Below are 19,953 nucleotides of genomic sequence, written 5' to 3' on the forward strand. Positions count from 1 at the left end.
ATACACACCCAAGATCACAAAACTGATGTGACCATTAGGCTCTTTCACTGATTTCACATAAATGCATCCATCAGCATTGCTCTTGCGATAGCCAACAGATTTCAAATACTCATCAAGAGTAGTGTTCCAACAACGAGCAGACTGTTTAAGTCCATAAATGCTCTTTTTCAGCTTGCAAACATGGTTTGGTCTGTCGGGATCAACAAATCCTTCCGGTTGAGACATGTAAATCTCACAGTCCAATGAGCCATTCAGAAAGGCAGTTTTTACATCCATTTGATGTATTTCCAAATCATGTGCATTAGCCAACGCAAGCAACGATCTCACTGAAGTGTATCGGGCCACTGGTGAGAACACTTCGTCATAGTCGACGCCTTTCACTTGAGAATATCCTTGTGCAACAAGTCTAGCTTTAAAACGATCTACACCACCATCTTCATCGCGCTTGACTTTCAGGATCCAGCGAGATCCCACAATGTTCTTTCCTTCAGGTGGAGGTACTAGATCCCATGTATCATTCTTTAATAAAGACGAGTACTCTGACTCCATAGCTTCTCTCCATTGGACACACTGTTCACCATTTAATGCTTCTTGAACTGTCTTCAGCTCATCAATCTCTGAATCAACTAGTAGGCAATCTTCATCACAGAATTTACTTGGCATTCTTTGCTCTCTTACTGGTGGGAGGTTTCGAACTTCTTCCATGAAAACATCTTCATATGTTCTTCGCACTGGTGCTTCTTCATTTGGTTCTCCCACTGGTTCAACAATCTGTGGAACTGCAGGCTCAACATTCTCTGGAACTGCAGGTTCTACATTTTTCTGAGCTGGAGGCTCAACATCCTCTTGAACTGCAGGTTCTTCATGTAAGGGATGCTACTTAACACTTTCACTTTTTGGATCTGCATCCGGAAATATGCTTCTCATGTCTGTTTGGACTGCATCCTTTGATTTGATCTCATCAAAACGATCAAAGTTCTGTTCAAAGAATCGAACATCTCCGCTCACAACAAACTTCTTCTTCTCCAAATCATACAGTTTGTACCCTTTGACACCAGGAGGATACCCGACAAAAAATAATTGATTTGTGAGATTTAGCATCTAGCTTTCTCCGCTGACCATCTGGAACATGCACGTAACTCACACAGCCAAAGACTCTCAGATGAGAAATGTCTGGTCTCCTACCAAACAAACGCTCAAATGGGGTTTCATCCTTCAACGCTGTTGTGGGGCTTCGGTTGTGAAGGTAAACTGCTGTGCTGCAGGCTTCAGCCCAGAATTCCAGTGGTAACTTAGCTTCGTAGAGCATTGATCTTGCTCCCTCCATAATTGTGCGATTCATCCGCTCAGCAACTCCATTTTGCTGCGGACAGTACGGAACAGTGAATTCGTGTGAAATTCCTTTCTCACCACAGAATTTAGCAAAATTGTTCGAGGTGTACTCTCCTCCATTATCACTTCCAGGACCTTAACATCGTCCTCTGCCAGAATGTTCAGTTTCATAATCTGCTGACCAGTATGTTTCGCAACGGAATTGACATATTCCTTGAACTTTGAAAGTACCTCACTCTTGGATTTGATGAAGTAAGCAGTTGTGTACCGTGAATAATCATCTGTGAATGTTAGCATATATTTACTACCACCCTTTGATTCAACTTGCATTGGGCCACATACATCACTGTGTACAATCTCATATGGTCTGGTTGCCCTGTGTTGGCTCTGCTTAGGAAAGGGCTTCTTCTGCATTTTTCCAAGTACACATGCTTCACATTCCTTCTGGGGCTGGGGTTCTACATCACAGTTCAGGCCATCAACCATTTCTTTCTTCACTAACTGATTCACATAGGTGTAGTTAAGATGACCCAATCTACAGTGCCAAACTTCAAGTGATTGTGCACTGTCAGTTTTTGAAACTTGAGCATACTCGATGGTATTGACTGTGTACAGCTTGTCAGACAATAAATGACCAATGACAAATTCCTTACTGTCTTTCAATATCAAACATTTGTCCTTATCAAAGCGAATTTCTGCTCCCATCAATGCCATTGCAGGTACCGAAAGTAGATTCTTGGTCAATTTTGGTACAAACAACACTTTGTGCAAGTCTAGAACAACATCATGAGAACTGTTTACTGTTGGAAGTCTTACCTTCCCTTCGCCGAGAGCATGAATCACTGTGCTGTCTCCAAGATAAATATTCTTTGGTTGCTGGTACTCAACAAAGTTCCCCAAAATACTTCTGTCGTTTGTCATATGCTTTGTCGCTGCCGAGTCAATGAACCATTCATGTGACCGATTCATCGTACTTGAGATGAGTGCGACTCCTTCGAGTTCGGCCATGTTTGAACTTTCTCTTCTGGCGGTGTTCGGCTTGTTATCTGGCTTGTTATTGAAAGGACAGTTCTTCACCATGTGTCCATCCTTCTTACATTTGAAGCATGTGACTCCTTTGAGATTTCCACGATCATCATAGCGAGGCGGAGTATCTTTCTTCCAAAAACGAGAACCTCGACCATGACCAGCTCCGAATCCACCACGTGCTTGATATCTTCCTTCTCTTTTGACATAAAGCGCGTTGTCTTCTTGTTTCTCGCTCTTTTCTGCCCGCTTCAAAAATTCTTCAATCAACATCCTTTGACATTCTCTCAATCGAGGTCTTCAGCGTTTCTGGCGTTTAAACTCGTTAAGAAATTATCGTACGACTCGGGTAAACTTCCCAGCACAACCGTGGCAAATTTCTTCGAAGAGATTTCCTCTTTCAATTCTCGCAACTGCTCGGCAAGCGAAGTCATGTATGTTAAATGTTCCTGTAAATCTGCGCCTTCTTTCATGCTGGCTGCATAGAACTTACGATTCAAACGGACAATCTGTGTCACCGACACAAACTCAAACTGCTTTTGCAAAGTTCGCCATGCTTCGAGCGGGTTGGTGATCGAAGAGATGTGAATTTGTAAATCCTTTTCGACGTTTAGAGCAATCAACGAATAAGCTCTGTCAGATCGCAATCGAAAAGCACTTTTCACAGTAGCAGATGCACTTTCTTCCGGCGGTTTTTCTTGGCCTTCTTGAGTAAATCCCCACAATCCACGCTCCATTAGTACGAGCTTTATGTTGTACTTCCATGACTGGTAATTCTTCCCGTTCAGTTTCTCAATCTTCATCGTGTCGCGATCCGCCATCTCTGACATGCCACACAACTTTCCACGATTTAATTCTACGGCAAAATTGCCTGAAATTCTTACAGCAATAGCTCAACGTCCTGGGCCCATAACCTGTTAAAACTAAACCAACCAGAGCCACAACTGTAGGACTTTTAATCTAAACTGAACACTTTAACAGCATGAAGCATCGAGCGAGTAGTCGATCGAAAACCGAACTTACAACAACATGGCGGGAACACGAAGCCTGCATAAATTAAAGTCAACCAATCACAGTCCTCCGTAACTGCATACATTATCATATTCTATCAATTCTCGGGTCCGGTCTTCGGGGGGATGACCGCGGGCTCATTTTCCCGAAAAAGCGGCTGGAAATCGAGCCTACGAGCATGCGAGCAGAGCACTTTTATTTGCGAGCACAAGCATTGACAAAAGTTAGCCTTGCAAACAATAAGCGCTTAAATTCAAAAAGCTACCTCCACTAAAAACCGAGCATGTGAGCACTTGTAAAAATATGCGACCTCAAGCAAGCGAGCACCTACTTAAATTTTGTGAGCATTCCGAGGAAAAGGCTAATTTTGTGAGCACTACCAAAATTTTGATTGACCATTCATGGCCCCTTTTTGTTGGTTAGTTAAGTTGGTTTGTTAGAAACAGAAAAAAATGTGCATTTGGTATTAACCATAACAATGAAAGCAGTTATCTTTTGTTTTCTTTGTTGCTTTCAACTTTCATTTCATTTTGCTGTAGTATTATTTTCACAGTAAATCAGAGAGCCCAAAGGAAAGTTCGGTCTGTTCATTTCATGAGTTCAAGTTCGAGTTAGAATTTCGAGTTGAGTTCGATTTCAAGTTACAATTTCGAGTTCGAGTTAAAATGTCGAGTTCGAGTTGCTTGCGGTTAGCTCCACTCTGGTTTGCTTGCGGTTAGTTTCGTTCCTATTTGCTTGCGGTTAGCTTTCATTTGGTGATAAGGGTGACACCATGCGTGACCAACTAGGAAAATGTAACCCCATAACTCGAACTCGAAATCTCTAACTCAAACTCGAAATTTCTAACTCGAACTCATAAATTCGAGACACTCAGGAAAGTTCTCTTAATATCTGTATTGTTATTTACTGTAACCAAAATTGTAATTGGTCATTCAGAGGCCTTGTGTACTGTCCTGATCAATGTCCTACATGTATCTAGTCACTGACCTGATAATTATCTCAACTTTTGGTCAAAATTGGTTTCAGTAACTACTCAATCCTACCTTTTTGGTTCTCATTTGTGGCAAATGAGGCTTGTTTGGTCTTGCCATGGGTATTTTGACTCGACCATGCCTTGCCAAAATTCAACTTATAATGGCTTAACCAAACTTTCCGGATATGTTGCCTACTTACTGCCTGATACGACCATTAGTACTAAGGGCAAAGTGTATGAAAAAGGTTTGATTCTAAAGGTATTATCATTAGACAAGTTTACTTATTCTAGGATTTTTTTCACTTTGAACATCACATCACTTTTTGTCAAGAATGGAAATTTCTTTCAGGGCATAACTTGTTTTTTTTGAAGCAAAAATTCCTTCCCCTTCCGTAGGAAAATTTTTTCCGTAGGAAAATTAAACTTATACAATCATGTACACATTGTCTTTTTAGGCCAAACAGCATTTGAAAGCAGAAAAGCTGGAGGAGGAATTAGCAGAAGGAAAAAAGCCTGAAGTCATGGTAAATATTGTCCAGAAGTAGCAGGTCGTTGATGAATACGATAATTGGGTTAAAATATTTGTAATTTTATTATTTTATAGGATGAACCAGACAGTGAAGATGAAGATAAATATGCAGACAGGGCTGATATGCCAGGACAGAAGTTTGACACAAAAAGGTGAGCATGTTTATAATGAGCTTCAAACTTTTAAGGGGGTCCTCCTTAAACTGGAGCAGCTGAAGACGGTGTTTGCATTGGAACACTTTAAAAAAGTAAATTGTGAATTTTTTGGGGGGGAAGACCTTCTGTTAAAAAATTAACATTGCATGTGCATAACTGGTACTAGCCCCAAACCACATGTTTGAATTTAAACTACCTAAAACTTGGAGGAAAGAAGGTAGAGTTCCAATTTTTCTTAAGTATCAGACATTATAACATAGCGTTCTTTATAATTCTATGAATCATTTGGGTTTACTGTTTACATGTGGAAAAGGAATGCTAGTACTGAAGAAAGTCTGGAGATATGGGTGTTTATTACAGTGTACATCATAACTTTTATAATAATATGAATGTCATAAAACCCATGCGTAGCATTAAGCATGGTTGGTCACATGACTTGTCAAAAATGGCTATGAATTGAAGCTCTTGAAAGACTCTTCAATGGGACAAACCTGAGCAAAAACCTTATCCATAGGAGCTCTGGTTTCCAAAAATTAATTTCATAGGACAATTCTAAACCTTTCTTAGTGCCAACAAATTCATTTGGTAGTTAAGAAGGATCCTCCTTGATTCAAAGTGTAATAATTACACTTACTCATATTATTTTATAAAAACTAAATAATTATTGTCAGTGAATCTGAGCTATGAAATGAATCAATCATACAGATTGGCTTAAATGCTATAAATTATATTAATTTGTATATGTCTGGTTTCCTTCTAATGTTTAGGCGAACAACAGTGAGGAACTTGAGAATTCGCGAAGACACTGCAAAGGTATAATAATTATATTCAACTGCCCCCTTAACAAATTTATTGCGGCAGCCATAGTTTTACATTGTTGTTTTTGGTTGACTTGGACTGGATGGCAAGGGGGAGAGGTACAGAGGCAGCAAGGGGGGGGGGGGGTCACACTTTCCACATTGCAGCACAAGCGGCAGAGGAAATGACATCTAGCTAAATGGGCAGCTGTATAAAGTTTCCTCATGCAATTTTCATGTGGGAAATCTTTTCCTTTCTCTGCTGACTTTTTTATTAATAATAAGGAAATTCTCTTACTACTTGTTAGTATCTACACAACCTGGACCCCAATTCAGCATACTACGATCCAAAGACAAGATCAATGAGAGACAACCCTTTCAAGGAGCAAGATGGAATTGCAAACAAGTAAGAATTTGCCTTGAGTTTTTATATTTGCTTGTAAAATTCATTAATTATTCATGAGGGTGCAAACCAATCCCAGCACACTATTCAGACCACATGTACACAACTGTAAACCCCAATACAAATCAAACAATAGCATTAACTTTTGATACAAACTCCTGCTCAGCTAATTCGTATTCATTAACTTTTGATACAGATCTCTACTGATTCGCATAACAATACTACGCATTCAATTTATTGTTTTCATTTCACAAGTAGAATTAAATATTCGCGTCCGATCTGTATGGCCGTTTACAGTGAAACTTATTTAAACGCCCATACAGATCGGACGCGAATATTTTATCTACTACATAATGAGGCTGAGGAAAAAATGCATTTAGTGAAAAATTAATCTCGAATTTATAGCAATATTTACTTGAGTTTTGAAACTTATTTGCATTTGCTCTGATTTTGTATTGCTTCACTTTATGATTGGTTTAAAACATTTTAACCACTTTTTGACCAATCAAGTAAAACCAAAACAAATCTAAAACTAAGTTGTTTCAAGTTTTGATCGGTTCACTGGATTGTTTGTGTCCTTTGTGATCGGTCAGAGTGCTAATGACATTCAACCGAAAATTGTTCTATGCAGCCAATTATTTTGTTTTAATGAAAAAAATACATATAATTTATAGAAGACAGCAAGATTGGGAAAACGAATATGCAGACCTGAAAATTTGCTTGGATGTTCTTTTACACATCTTCATCAAGTTATTTAACTTTAATTTCAAAAATCGGGGGCTGGACTGACATATAAACAAATACTTATACAAGCTTGTTAGACAAGGAATGTTGCAAACTAGTTTGGCCTGAAATAGTAACTGTAAAGATAACAAAACTTGTTTTAGAGGAAGTGTTTGGGAAAGAGAAACCAGTTTTGGGGCGCCCCCCTTCGAATGTGTTTTTGTCAATAAGCGCCCCTATTCCAATAAGCGCTCCCATTCTAATAAGCGCCCCCATTCTCAAAACGCCCCTACTCCAATAAGCGCCCCTTTTGTGGATAACTGCCCCTACTGAAGTCATTGACGTTGAATATATAAACTCATGAACATACACCATACCGTACATGTACATATATTTACTGCTAAAATGAACAATTCTTTTAAAAGTAACTGAACTTTCAACAATTTGTTACTGTTGCAGTTTCTTTTATTGTTAGTTATAAGTGTCCTGTCTCGAATAAGCGCCCAGTCTCGAATAAGGGCCCTCCCTTGAGGTGCCAAAAGTAAATAAGCGCCCGGGCGCTATTTAAATCGAAATTATTACGGTAGATGAGTTGGAGCTCGTGAGAACTGGTTTGTCAATCAAGAACTGGAAATAATCAGGCATCACAGCCCTAGTGTGTGGATGTAACATAGACTGTGGATGAATTTGAAAAAAAGTTAATTTTAATTATTTTATTAAGTGATTGGAGAAAAATGAAAACGAAAATCCATTTAGCTAAATTATGGAAAAGAAGGAAGAGGTTAATAAGATCAGTTTTGAAATTTAAATATTGTAAAAAATTTTTAATTGATTTCAAAAGGCTAAGAATTTAATGGTAAATAATCATTTAACATTTTCACTGTGATAAAAATAAAATGGCTTAGGCATTGTCTATAATCCTGAACTTCTTGCCACTCAACTCCACATTTATAGGGCAGCACTGGCTGGTAAATAGTTTTTTTTAAATAAATACACCGATTGAACTGGGTTACAGGAAGTTGTAATTTCAAAAGAGAAAGTTTGAATAAAACATGCACATGTAAAATATCAAAGAGCTCTTAGAGCCACGACTGAATTTTTTTTCACCAAGTTTAACGTTTAGTTTTCATTCCTTGAAAATATACGAGCAGCAGGTGATTCAAACATTTCTTTGATGCAATTAAAAAAAGCAGTAATAAGGAAACATGATAACAGATAATCGGCGGAGTGTCTATAACATTGATATAATATATACCTGTTATGCAACGTTGAGTGGTAATATGGAATATCCCACGAGTATTTTCTCGGATACACACGAGCCTTTAGGCGAGTGTGTATGCAAGAAAATACAAGTGAAAGTGGGAATTCCATAGTATACCACGAGAAGTGTTGTGTAACATTTATACCATGCCATAGAAAAACGATTGTCGAGAATACAGTCCCAGCGCACATGGGAAGGTTGGGTTGAATACGGATACAAGGCTTTCCTGTATTCTGATTGGCTGTATTTTCTATGGCATGGTATAAATATTTGTCTCACATGACTTAGCATGTCTGATAAGCACATTCGTGTAGGTATCATGATGTGGATCGAGTTGTTATGAGTTCAAATCCCAGAGGGTTCAGATTTTTTCTTTTTTTAACCCATAGCACTGAAATAGTTTGTTTATTAGGTATATCGCACCGTAGGTATGCATTGCAGAATAAAAGCATTTACATGTAAGCTGTTAAGTTATACATGTAATGCTGTAAATAAATATATCAGAACATATAGACTGATTCAGGTAAAAATGTACTTGTGCTTTTACATCTGAAAAGCTTTTTATTTTCTTGCGAATAAGCAGCGACGCACTCGACGCACTCCTTCATGTACGACGCTAGCTGTACAGATCGGTCTACACGAAAGTCATAGATCGATTAATGGCTAACGCTCTAAATGTCCACTTTTTTGGCGGTCGATCACTTTCTACACATAATTGCCAGCCATATTTTGTTTCTTTGCTTCTTGTTTCTCTTGAAAACCCATTTAAATTAAAATGCCGCCTTTATACGGCTGCTCTGCTGGTCAGCGGAGTTGCAATGAAAAGTTTACAGCTGATGGACCAACCACCAAGGCTAGCTACTTAACTTCCTGAATTAAAAATCCAGTCGTAAAAAAAGGTATGTTAAGTGCCAAAAAATGTTACGGCTTAGCCCTGCTCAGTTGTTCTCAGTCAAGTTCGATGTCTCTTGTGTGTTTTGAAGGGTATTGTTCACTTTGGGTTCTGAAAATTATTAATCCCTCCATTCGGTGTTCATATTCAGTTGGCTATCCTTTTCATTGCGCACTAAAAAAAATACTGCAGGAATCGTTGCTTTTCAGTTGAGATGAAAGAGTTTTTTATGCAGTCGTTGCTCTTCTTCGTTTATGACTTTGAACTTCACTCCACTTTATTTGAAGCCATGATAGAAAATTGTCTCCCTTTGTCCACAAAAAACGCTTTTTTGCAGCTTCCGTAAAAATAAGAGCACAAGGGAAAAAAACGTCTCCCTTTTTCTCTTTTTCAAAGAAAATCTAGGACGAAAAGGCAGGCACTTCTTGCAGCCTATTCTGAGAAAAAAAAACTGGTACATTTTTGTTGAAATCCGCTGTCAAGACAAGCGAAGTCCAGTCCAATCCAATCTTCCGGTAATGGTCCGTTTGACAAATCAGGGGACTGGAGGAGACTTCCTGCCTTGTAAAACAAAACATTCTTCTTGAAAGCGAAAGTGCACAAGCTGCTCTAAGCAAAAGATTTATCAACATTTTCGTTAGTAAAAGAGGACGTTCCCATGATGGAAAGTACAATATCCGACAGATTTATTTCAGAAAGGATTCTGCGTATTCTCAAAGAGACTTTACAAGCTCAGAGCGCACTTCCACGCAACGATCTTTCGATACAAATATCGTGTATGCAAGCAGCGACTTCGACACTACTCGAAGTGAAGGACATCCTCGACGGACTCACCAAAACGTCTCTCAAAAACGTCGCTGATAATCTTGCTACTGGTGACGGACATTTCGTTTTCCAACGCTACTTAATCAAGGCCAATTACTTTCTGCAATCAGATGGAAACACGAGTGACATTTTAGAAGAAGGAAGTCGCCCTTCTGGTTTGCTCATATTTTGCCCTCTTTATGTTGCTGTAACGGAAGTTCTCACTAAACTACTCGTGAGTCAAACATTTGCTGGTAACATTGCCTCAACTAAGGTAATTGAGCTGTTGCTGAAAGATCTCAATGTCTTAGTTTTGCCTAACTCAGAGCCGGAACAATTTAAAATGCTTCTTGCTAATATCCACTTTTTGGTGGAGTTGTCAAAAATCCCTTTGGCTTTAGCACAGTTGCAAAACTTCAGTGACACTGTGTTGATTCTCATCAATGTGTTTGTCAGTTATCAAGGACCTTTTGAACAACTGACAACATTAGTTAAATCATTGGCCATCATTATAGCAGCTGAAGTTGCAGATGAAGAAACAAGTGTTTACTTGCTTGCAGAGGAAAGCTGCTTAGATTTTGTTGTTGACATCCTCACAAAGTCTGTAAGCGCTGGAGATAAGTATCTCAACTATCACGGTGTGTATGCTGTGGATGTTGCTAAATGTATTGAGAATCTGAGCAGGTTCGAGGGTTTGCAAGATGCCCTCTTGGCAAAAGGGGTGGTTGAGCTGCTTGTATCTATGATACAGATTGGCGACCCTTATGATGATGCCGCAGCAGCAAGGGCTTTGAACAAATTTGTAAAAATGGAAGGTACTGTTGATGCCCCAGTGTTGCTTCAAGGTTTAGCATCATATAGCGCAGAAGGGTGTGTCTTCTTACAAAGAGGAATTCACTACTAAAAATGGTGAACAAAAGCCCAGCAACAATGAAAGGGAATCTGCCAGAGGCGTGACAGAAATCGGAAGACTTGCTTGTCCAGAGAAGAATGAAAATTTTGTGCACAACAATGAGGAGTTCAGCTCAGAATTGGCGCAGCAAAGTGTAGAAGAAGGCAACATTAGTGATAAAACTAAAAAATTTGATATCGTTGTGTTAGATACTGACAATAAAAGAGAGGTTGGTATGGAGACCAGTAGAGCAGAAATTGACCCTAACACAAGTGCAGCTGCCTTGGTAACCAACGAAGTAAAACTGGAGACCACATCTGTAGAGAATGGTGACCATGACATCACAGGAGATCAGGAGCAAGAAGAAGCTGGAAATTCAGGGGTGAACTTGAAAGATGGCTTCAAAGAAAATGATGTTGCTAATACCAAAAGTGATTCAAGTGACGAAGAAAGGTTTCCTTACCAAGACAAGCATGTGTTATGTGAAGGGGCAGATACTGGAGAAACTACGGAAAAGCCAGAAGAGAACGATTCACCACAGGCACCATCCACCTCAAAGATTCCATACACAGAAGATGTGTCCCAGCCTCACAAAACAGAGCCAAGGTTTTATCAACAAGAGGAAATTTCAGCATATGTGAAGAAACAGTTGGAGAACATGGGAGAAGAAGAAATCAAGTACATTGAGATGCCAGTGCAACTTGAACCAGATACAACCAAGCAGCCAGGCACTGAGTTCAAACAATCTCCTACTGCAAGGCCATTCCAATACCAAGCAGATGGAACTGACCCGGTGTCAGGGCAGGACTTGCACCATATACACATGAGCCTGATAGATCTTGGTGTCCACAACATGTACGATGAAAAACTGGTTGGTCTTCTGAACGAAATACTAGAAGAGACAAAACTCCAAGACGATGGTGTCTTTGACATACTGAACAGTGTCCCTGACATCTACAGCTACAAAATGCTAAGAACTGGCAGCATGCAAAGACAGCTAAGGGTAGCTCCTGCTTACAATGATAAGGACTTAAATGTGCCCTTTATCCATGTACAGCCTGAGATAGACTACCATTTGGTACTCAAGAAGTTTGTTTTCCAAATGGTGCAAGATCATGGGAGCAAAATGAATTTTCCTGGTTTTACCCTCATTGGGCCATGGTGTGAAACAATCCCGGCAGCACTTGAAGAGTGGAGTTTCTGCTTTGTTTCACATAAATCCACTGAAGGGAAGACACAGTACTATCTGTCTGCCAAAAGAATGAAAGCAAATTTCCTATGGCCAATTCTATTGTCTTTTTTGCACATGAACATTCAGTACAAGTCTCTTATGGCAAAGGGGGAGAGCTTGGAGCGTGAAAATCTGAAGCATCATGGCATCACTGTGAGAAAGATTGAAGAAAATGGTCCTGCAGTGACAGTGTACTACTTTGACAAGTACCTTACAATTGATTATGTCTTGTCTCTAAGACACGTCCAGTGGCCTTCTTGTGCAGCAGCATGGCCTGATCGGCAGAGACAGTGGCCTGACAATGACACTGTCAAAGACGTCACAAGTTATGGCTGTCATCTGGTACCTAAACAACCTGCAAGTCTTTCTGAAAAAGATCCGCTATATGGCATGTTCTTCCAATACTCATTTGCAAGAGCCGAAAACATTCTTCTTAACAAACTAAATGAAGACAACCCAGTGCTTACAGACTGCCTGCGCATGTTGAAATTTCTGTGTGAACTTCACTTTGACAGGCCACAACTGTTAAAGTCGTACCACATGCAAACCATAGTGTTGTTGGCTGCAGAGAAACTCCCACCATCACACTGGAAGGCCAACAATTTTGTGAAGCATCTGCTTGATTTGCTGGATGATTTGCTGCATTATCTCGTAGCTCACAATTTGCCAAACTATTTCATTCCTCAGCAAAATCTTTTCCAACAGTTTGCTCCTGATTTCATTTTGGACATTGCAGTAAGGGTTTCCAAAGTTAGAAGAAACCCTATCAAGTATTTAACTCCAAGCGGTGATCCTGCAAGATTTGGAATTTATCTCATTTGAATCATTCCATTGTTCTTCTGATTAAACTGTTCACAATTTGTGATCAACATTATGTACAAGTAGCTGGAAGACGTGGTGACATTGAAAACATTTTATACCACTTACCTGACTAACTATGACTAAAACCTAGATTAAAAGAAATTTTTTTTTAAGGGGGTAAATTTTGCCATCACCTGAGTTTTGACTCAGCTACGTGTCAAGAAATTATTATCAATGTCTTAATCAAGATATCTGATAAAGATACTCAGTTTAACTAAGTAGGTTAAGAGACATATTCATTTGGTAGTTGCTAGAGGTAGTTTAAGACTTGTGTTTCAATATTTGAAACTGGGATACAAGCTGTTTTAATTGTGAAGACATTGGATCAATGAATGCAAATAAGGCAGTGAATCAATGAAAATTATAGTGTACAGTTATTTTAAAGATATTTAAGGCCTAGTCCTTTATCAGTGGAAAGATCTTGAATAGGGTGGTGTGGTAGCTGTCATAACTTAGCTTATAGTTCTACTAGTCCTCTAGTGTACATAGAGGATATTACATGGGATATCGATTTGAACACGAGAAGATAAATTTCATATCTCCAAGCAACCATGTAATATTCTGTTTATTATATAAACCTACTAATTACGATGTTTTTGACGATTTTCCGAATATTGCCGACAATTTTCCGAAGATTTCCGAAGATTTGCAAAATGTTGTCGGAAGGTCGTACAAATGTTTCCGAACATTTTCCGAACTTTTCCGAAAATTTCCGAAGAATTCCGAAGATTGCTGAGGAAGATCCAAAGATGTTTCGACTTAATATCGATTTACTTTGGCTCATTCAGCATTGAAACAGGGCAAATTTGTCAGAAAATGTTTCAAAATCGATATCTTCACATGTGAAAATAACATGTTATTTTCACCTGTGAAGATATGATTTTTTCGTGCGAAAGATTTCCTGGTATTTCACTGATGTTTATATAATAAATAGCAATATATACTGCTATTGTTGTGTTTGGGGCTAGAGGCATTTTCCTGTTATTTTTTCTATAGTTGTATTGAGGGTTAATGGGTTATTCATGTGAGACCTACCAGTAATAAAAATAATTAATATCTAGACCAGTGTTATGTGGTAGATAGATACAAATGTATAAAGTATAACTGACTGTCCATTGACTGATAATTTAAGTGGCATGAAAAAGTTAAAAGTTGGCAAATAGTTGGGCTCCAGGAACAGTTTGAATACAAAAAAACACACATTGAAATTCTGTTTGTCTATGCATTTAACCAGGGGGGGGGGGGGGAAGCAACTTCCCATACATTCTCTTATATGAAATCTGAGCGATGCTCTCACAACTTGCAAAGCAATCATCGGGGCGGTAGTCAGCGGATGTCTCTAAGGCGCATGAGCAGCTCCTTTCTTTGTGAACTTGCCAAAATAAAAACAACATGGGACCAGTGAGAGAGTTCGATTTTTTTTATATATGTAGTAATAAAAAAGACTTTCTAAGTTTTGTCTTTAAAGCAGCGAAAATTTCTCCAGAAAGGTTCTTGGTGTCAATATGTGGTGTTTGTTATGAAATAAAACCATCACTGGAATGGTAATGAAAACGTGGCGATCGAATATTCCCGCGCTGGTCGGAGCTATTGTTCTTGCCGCTCTATTGTTTGAGGTTGTTTGTTGACTTGGTCTTTCTTTGTTTTACTTCATTTACAATCCCCATGTGGGCCAGTTGAAAATCGTGGTACAAACATGTCAAACATTTGCATTTCAGCACTGAAAAGTAGCACGGCATCACAAAATTCTGCGTTCTTAAAACTACACGACGATGACGAAATTTTCGGATTTAAACACGCTGCTTTTAGATTTTTAGTTAAGAGAATTGAACCCCTTTATAATAAGTGATTCCACGACATAGCAGCTTCCATTTCGCGGGAAAAGATTGCCTGTTGCATCATCGTCCAAAAACCGCTGACTACATCGTGAATTGATCGCTTTGCAAGTTGTGAGAGCATCGCTACTCGGTCCCAGACCTCGTTTCTCCCCCCCCCCCCCCCTGCATTTAACCATGGGGATTTGGATGGCAAGATGCGAGGGAAATAGTGATGATGCATTTTAAATCACTCATTCCAATTTTGAATGCTTCTCAGCTTTTATTCATTTTCTGTAGAACATATTTTGCATTTCATTTTAACGACTGTATCATAGATACATAGATAATTATCGCAGAAGTTGTCAATAAAGATTTTTATTATTACTTATTAAAATCCATCTTTGATTGATACTTACAATTTTGTTGTTTAGCTATTGTAGCTATTGTGCTGGGTTTTGGTGTTTTTGTTGTCTTTTGAGTGATTTACCAGTGAAAAACTGAATTTGATAATGATGAACCGCGATTCATCGAAACGTCATATCTTTTCGCTGATTTTTATTCTAAATTAAATACAATTTCCTTGCAAACTCCATTTGAAATTGGTTTTTCATGAACAAAATACACATAAAATATAACAATCTTTAAAATAACTAACAAATAATGTCTTCGGAACTGCGTGATTCACATTTTTATTAACAAAATAATTGCGTTTGAGCCATTTTTGACTCGAGCAGCTCTCACTTGCACGGCCAGAAAATCGGCCTAAATTTCTTTTCACTGAATGAAAAATTGAACGTGTGCTCAGCCTCTATAGACTTTTGTCAAACTTTGCCTAAATCTCACAATAAAATTATTGAGACCCAGATCAGTATTTCACTTAGTCTTTTCCACAAACCAGTTGGTGAAACAGTTCAGGTGGAACATCTTTTTTTATTTTACTTTTTGAAACAGTGCTTGGTAGGGAACATTCAGGGAAAGTTTCCAAAAAGTCGTTTGACAACTTTTATTTCTGAGGAATCACCTCAAAACAAGTCATGTGACCTGACTCCCTGTATACTAAATTAAACCCTAGACTCCCGTTTTGTGTGAGAACCTTTTTTCTGTTTCATGCATTCCTCATCCAACACAAAAGCACAAACAGCTATCCTTTAAGTGTCAAGCAATGGAGGCCATGTGGAGAGCATGTTTTCAAGAATATAAGACAGTGTTATTTATGTACCAGTGTATTGTAGTGGTACAAGTTTTAATTGTGTGATTGTTTGTGACTGTTTCAGTGTCACCTATGAAGGGGATAACTTTGTTCGTTTCTCTGGAGACACACAGAAGATGGCTCAAACACAAAGTAAGATCAATGAATCATTGTTATTATTGTTACTATAATTATTATATTTAATAAAAATAATTATTGTTATTGTTGTTATAAGACCCTTTTAAGCTTTTCGGCTCCACTGTTAACAGTCACAACATTTGTTACTCAGCAACACTGTTGAGGGTGTGTTTTTAGAATACCAACAGATGGGAATCTAAGTCCTCTTTCTGCCATGAAACGGATAAGGCCTTGTGGCTTTGGTCTTATGCTATTCTTTTAGCCATTTCAAGAGACACGCTAAGTTCTGCTTTTATTCCACAGTTCTACTCAAGCTCTCCATTGCTCTCACCCTGCATGGCATCCAGTTAACTGGGCAGGATTAAAAAAAAAGTTCCCACTTAAGTGGTTTATTTATGCTATCTTTGATGATTGCTTGCATACAAAATTATTTGTATTTATAAGTAAATTTCTCTGTGTTATTTACAACCAGTGTTTGCATGGGAGGCTTACGAGAAAGGAGCTGACGTCCATCTTCAAGCAGATCCCACCAAACTCGAACTCCTACACAAAGAATACAAGGTGAAGAAAGGCGACTTTGAGCAAGACAAGAAGCTCTCGGTACTTGATAAGGTAAGGATTCAAACACTAAAGGGGACTTAGAATTTTCAGGTACAATATAATTCTGTATAGTGTCTTGTGTACTACCAGGTCTGTCAATCGAATGGAGACACACAGGTTTTATCTTTTTTTTCACAGACTTGAAAGCTAGAACCAATTTGCACAGTAAACAGCACCACATGAAAGTGCTGCTCAACAGCTTTTGTTTGAATGATCACTCACACACTGGGGTTTCATCCACAGACGTTAAGTTAGAACCACCTTATTGTACAGCAGATAAAAAATGAACTTGTACAAGCTAAAGGTGTTTTCATCATTTTACCATTGGCTTTCTAATTAGATGTCATTAACAAAGTTTACTGTGTTTTTCTTGACAGTACGGAGGTGAAGAACACTTGAATGCTCCAGCTAAAGAGTTGTTGCTGGCACAGACTGTAAGTTACACACAACTTGCTAGTTACTTTATCCAAATTTCTGTGGTTAACAATGTTAAGCTAAAATTATAACTTCCTGTCTTAAATCATGCCAATTAAGGTAAATCTTACTTTAAAAATTGAAAAAAAAAAATCCTTTTCTTCTTTTCTCCCAAGGAACATTATACAGAATACTCAAGAACTGGAAAAGTCATTAAAGGTAGATAGAACATAATGTTATAGACACTGCACCTATCATGTGTAAGAAGTTACACTCAAATGTGGATAACGTTTTTGAGCTTGATTGTGTCACTGGATCCACTTTATCCTGTCTCATGTCTTAATGCTTGAAAACCACGATCTTAAACAGCAATATGTATAGCTATGACAATAATATTATCTGAGCTTACCTTCTCCTCAGAATTGGACAGGAAGAGTTTCAGTTCTCTATAACCTACTTTCTGTACCAGGCTTGGGACGTGGTGGTATTGAGGGGGGGGGGGGGGGAGAGAGAGAGAGAGCTGTTCACAATAATTATTTTGAGTGGCGTTATGTTGCTGCTGTGAAACCCTAACTGTAGTCAGGACCAAGCCAGAAATTAATACCTTGTCCTCGTTGGACTTGAACTCTCCAAAAATGGTAGGGAGTTGCCCATAAACAGAGGTTTGACTGTTGGTGTCACACTGGCTGTAGACAATATGAATATTTTCTATTATTTATCCATCATGCCAATAAGTAGCTATTTTTTATTCTGTTTCGGATTGTAGCATTTTAAAGCTACATGAAACAATTAGTTAAAGCTATCATGTATGTTGTTAATTCTAACTTACAGGTCAAGAGAAAGCTGTTGCAAAATCCAAATACGAGGAAGATGTGTACACCAACAATCATACGGTGAGAGAAAAAAATATAAATAAATAAGGAAATTGTTGCCTTGGACAGTAGCAACTCACAGAGTTATCTGAAAATGACTTGTTTTACAAGACAAAATGTAGTCAATAAGCAAAAGAGTGTTGTATTACAGTAATGCTACTTATAAATTTGCGACTAGTTACACTAGTATGTTCATGGTAGTCTCTCATTGGTGTCAATTCTTTACATGTATGTGCTCAGTAATTGACAAGTTGGATTTTCCTGTCCCTAGCTAAAGATTTTGACAACCATTGCTTGAGAATAAGTGATCGATTTGTTCCTAGAGCGCCAGACTGCTGTCCGGGAGGTTAACAGTTCGAGCCCCAGACCAGACCAACACCCAGGGTCTTAAAATGTTCTAAAAAGAATGTGCTGCTTTTGTAATAACATCTGCAAATGGTTAGACATTCTAGTCTTCTCGGATAAGGACCATAAACCATAGACCCCGTCTCCTGCATGTACTGTTATGGTCAGCAGGGAATGTTAAAAAAAAAACCACACACTTATCAGAAAGAATAGGGCATGGAGTTCCCGGTGTTGTGGTCTGGTCTTGTTCCAAAATTACACTGGGGCAACTGCAAAATTTCCCTCATATTTTTGTAAACTGCTTAATGCAGTCTGGTCCAAAATTTCCCCAAAGTGTTGTAAAGCGCATTGAGCATATAAAAATGCACTATATATAAATGTCGCTCTTATAATTATAAGTTAATTCTGTCTGAGTAAACTTATTACCATTCAATTATATCTTTTCCAGAGTGTGTGGGGATCATACTGGCAGGAAGGAACATGGGGTTATGCCTGTTGCCATTCCTTTGTCAGAAACTCATACTGCACAGGCGAGTCTGGGAAAGCTACATCTGCTTCTAGGGTAGGTTTTAAACTGTTAGTCCACAGTTGTATATGGATGTTTTAATTCTCCTCACTATAGATAGGAGCTCAAAACAGATTTCATTTTGTGTAAGAAACTGCATGACTTCGATTTACAAAATTACATGCATCCTTCATACTACAAATCATGACCAACTGGAGTGGTAAGCTTTATAGCTACTCCGTTCGCCTTAAGATTTATTCAGGTCTTCCTAAGTCTGCAAAGCTAACTCAGAAGACTTGGGTTCTAAACCGATTGTATTGACATCAACTTCAAGTATCTTTTGAAGAAGTCAGGTCAAGTTTGAAATTCTTCAGGTGAACTTCGGAAATCTTGGAAACTCTTGCATCAACTTGGGAAATCTTCAGAAGACTTAAGAAAGAAGAGTAATAGGTACCCTGGTTCTACAGAGTATAACTTGGGATTAATTGTACTTCTCTCCAATCAGATTACAGTAATTTAGTCGAGTGTACTAGAGATGAGTGAAACACCTGATAAGCTTAGAAATTGTTGTCAACTAACAATATTTTGAAATCAAAGGCTCTTCGAGCAACCTCATGGCAATTCGATGAAGTGCCGACCTTCGCATTTTTTTTCCAAATAAGCGTCCAATAATGTAACGCAATCTCACTTTACTACTAGCGATCAATACTAACGTGACACGAGATGACGTGACACGAAACAAAAACGTGCTGTGGATGTCGTGTTAACTAAAACACGTCACACGGCAAGCGTAATAATATTTTTTATAATTTAAGCGTAACTGCATGTAGCTTATAGCTGCTTTCAAATAAGCGTCCAAACATGCAACACAATTGCCTTTGAATGTTTTTTTTTGCATGGAAGCGCGATTGCGCGATTTCTATTTTTGCACCACAAAATATTTTTGTGTAACCTTTGATCCTTTTTACCATTTAGTAAATTTGTTTTGTGAATATGTTTACTTTTCTGTCAGCACGTACAGCGTTATTTTGAGAAGAGAATAAAATTTGAGAGAAAGATGTGCGTTTCTGCTCGACTCAAAAAGATGAAAAACGGATGACGTGACGCGAAACAAAAGTGTGCGCCATGAAAGTCGTGTTTACTTAAACACATCAGATGGCAAGCGTAACTGCATGTACCTTAT

General features: G+C 38.4%; 1 protein-coding gene and 1 pseudogene across 1 annotated transcript in view; both read left to right on the forward strand.

Moving 5' to 3' along the window:
- Positions 1-19,953, forward strand: part of LOC144642922 (pre-mRNA-splicing factor SLU7-like) — a 28,649-nt gene that overhangs the window by 5,738 nt on the left and 2,958 nt on the right. Inside the window, exons 7-16 of the mRNA XM_078502026.1 lie at positions 4,798-4,866; positions 4,947-5,023; positions 5,794-5,839; positions 6,132-6,229; positions 15,982-16,049; positions 16,507-16,646; positions 17,012-17,068; positions 17,225-17,267; positions 17,880-17,941; positions 18,714-18,827. Of these exons, the coding sequence (XP_078358152.1) occupies positions 4,798-4,866; positions 4,947-5,023; positions 5,794-5,839; positions 6,132-6,229; positions 15,982-16,049; positions 16,507-16,646; positions 17,012-17,068; positions 17,225-17,267; positions 17,880-17,941; positions 18,714-18,827 (774 nt within the window). The remainder of the gene's footprint in view (positions 1-4,797; positions 4,867-4,946; positions 5,024-5,793; positions 5,840-6,131; positions 6,230-15,981; positions 16,050-16,506; positions 16,647-17,011; positions 17,069-17,224; positions 17,268-17,879; positions 17,942-18,713; positions 18,828-19,953) is intronic.
- Positions 9,698-15,095, forward strand: LOC144642899 (uncharacterized; annotated as a pseudogene).

This window comes from Oculina patagonica, chromosome 2 (assembly GCF_052425735.1).
Source record: "Oculina patagonica isolate OP01 chromosome 2, crgOcupat, whole genome shotgun sequence".
NCBI classification, from domain to species: Eukaryota; Metazoa; Cnidaria; class Anthozoa; order Scleractinia; family Oculinidae; genus Oculina; species Oculina patagonica.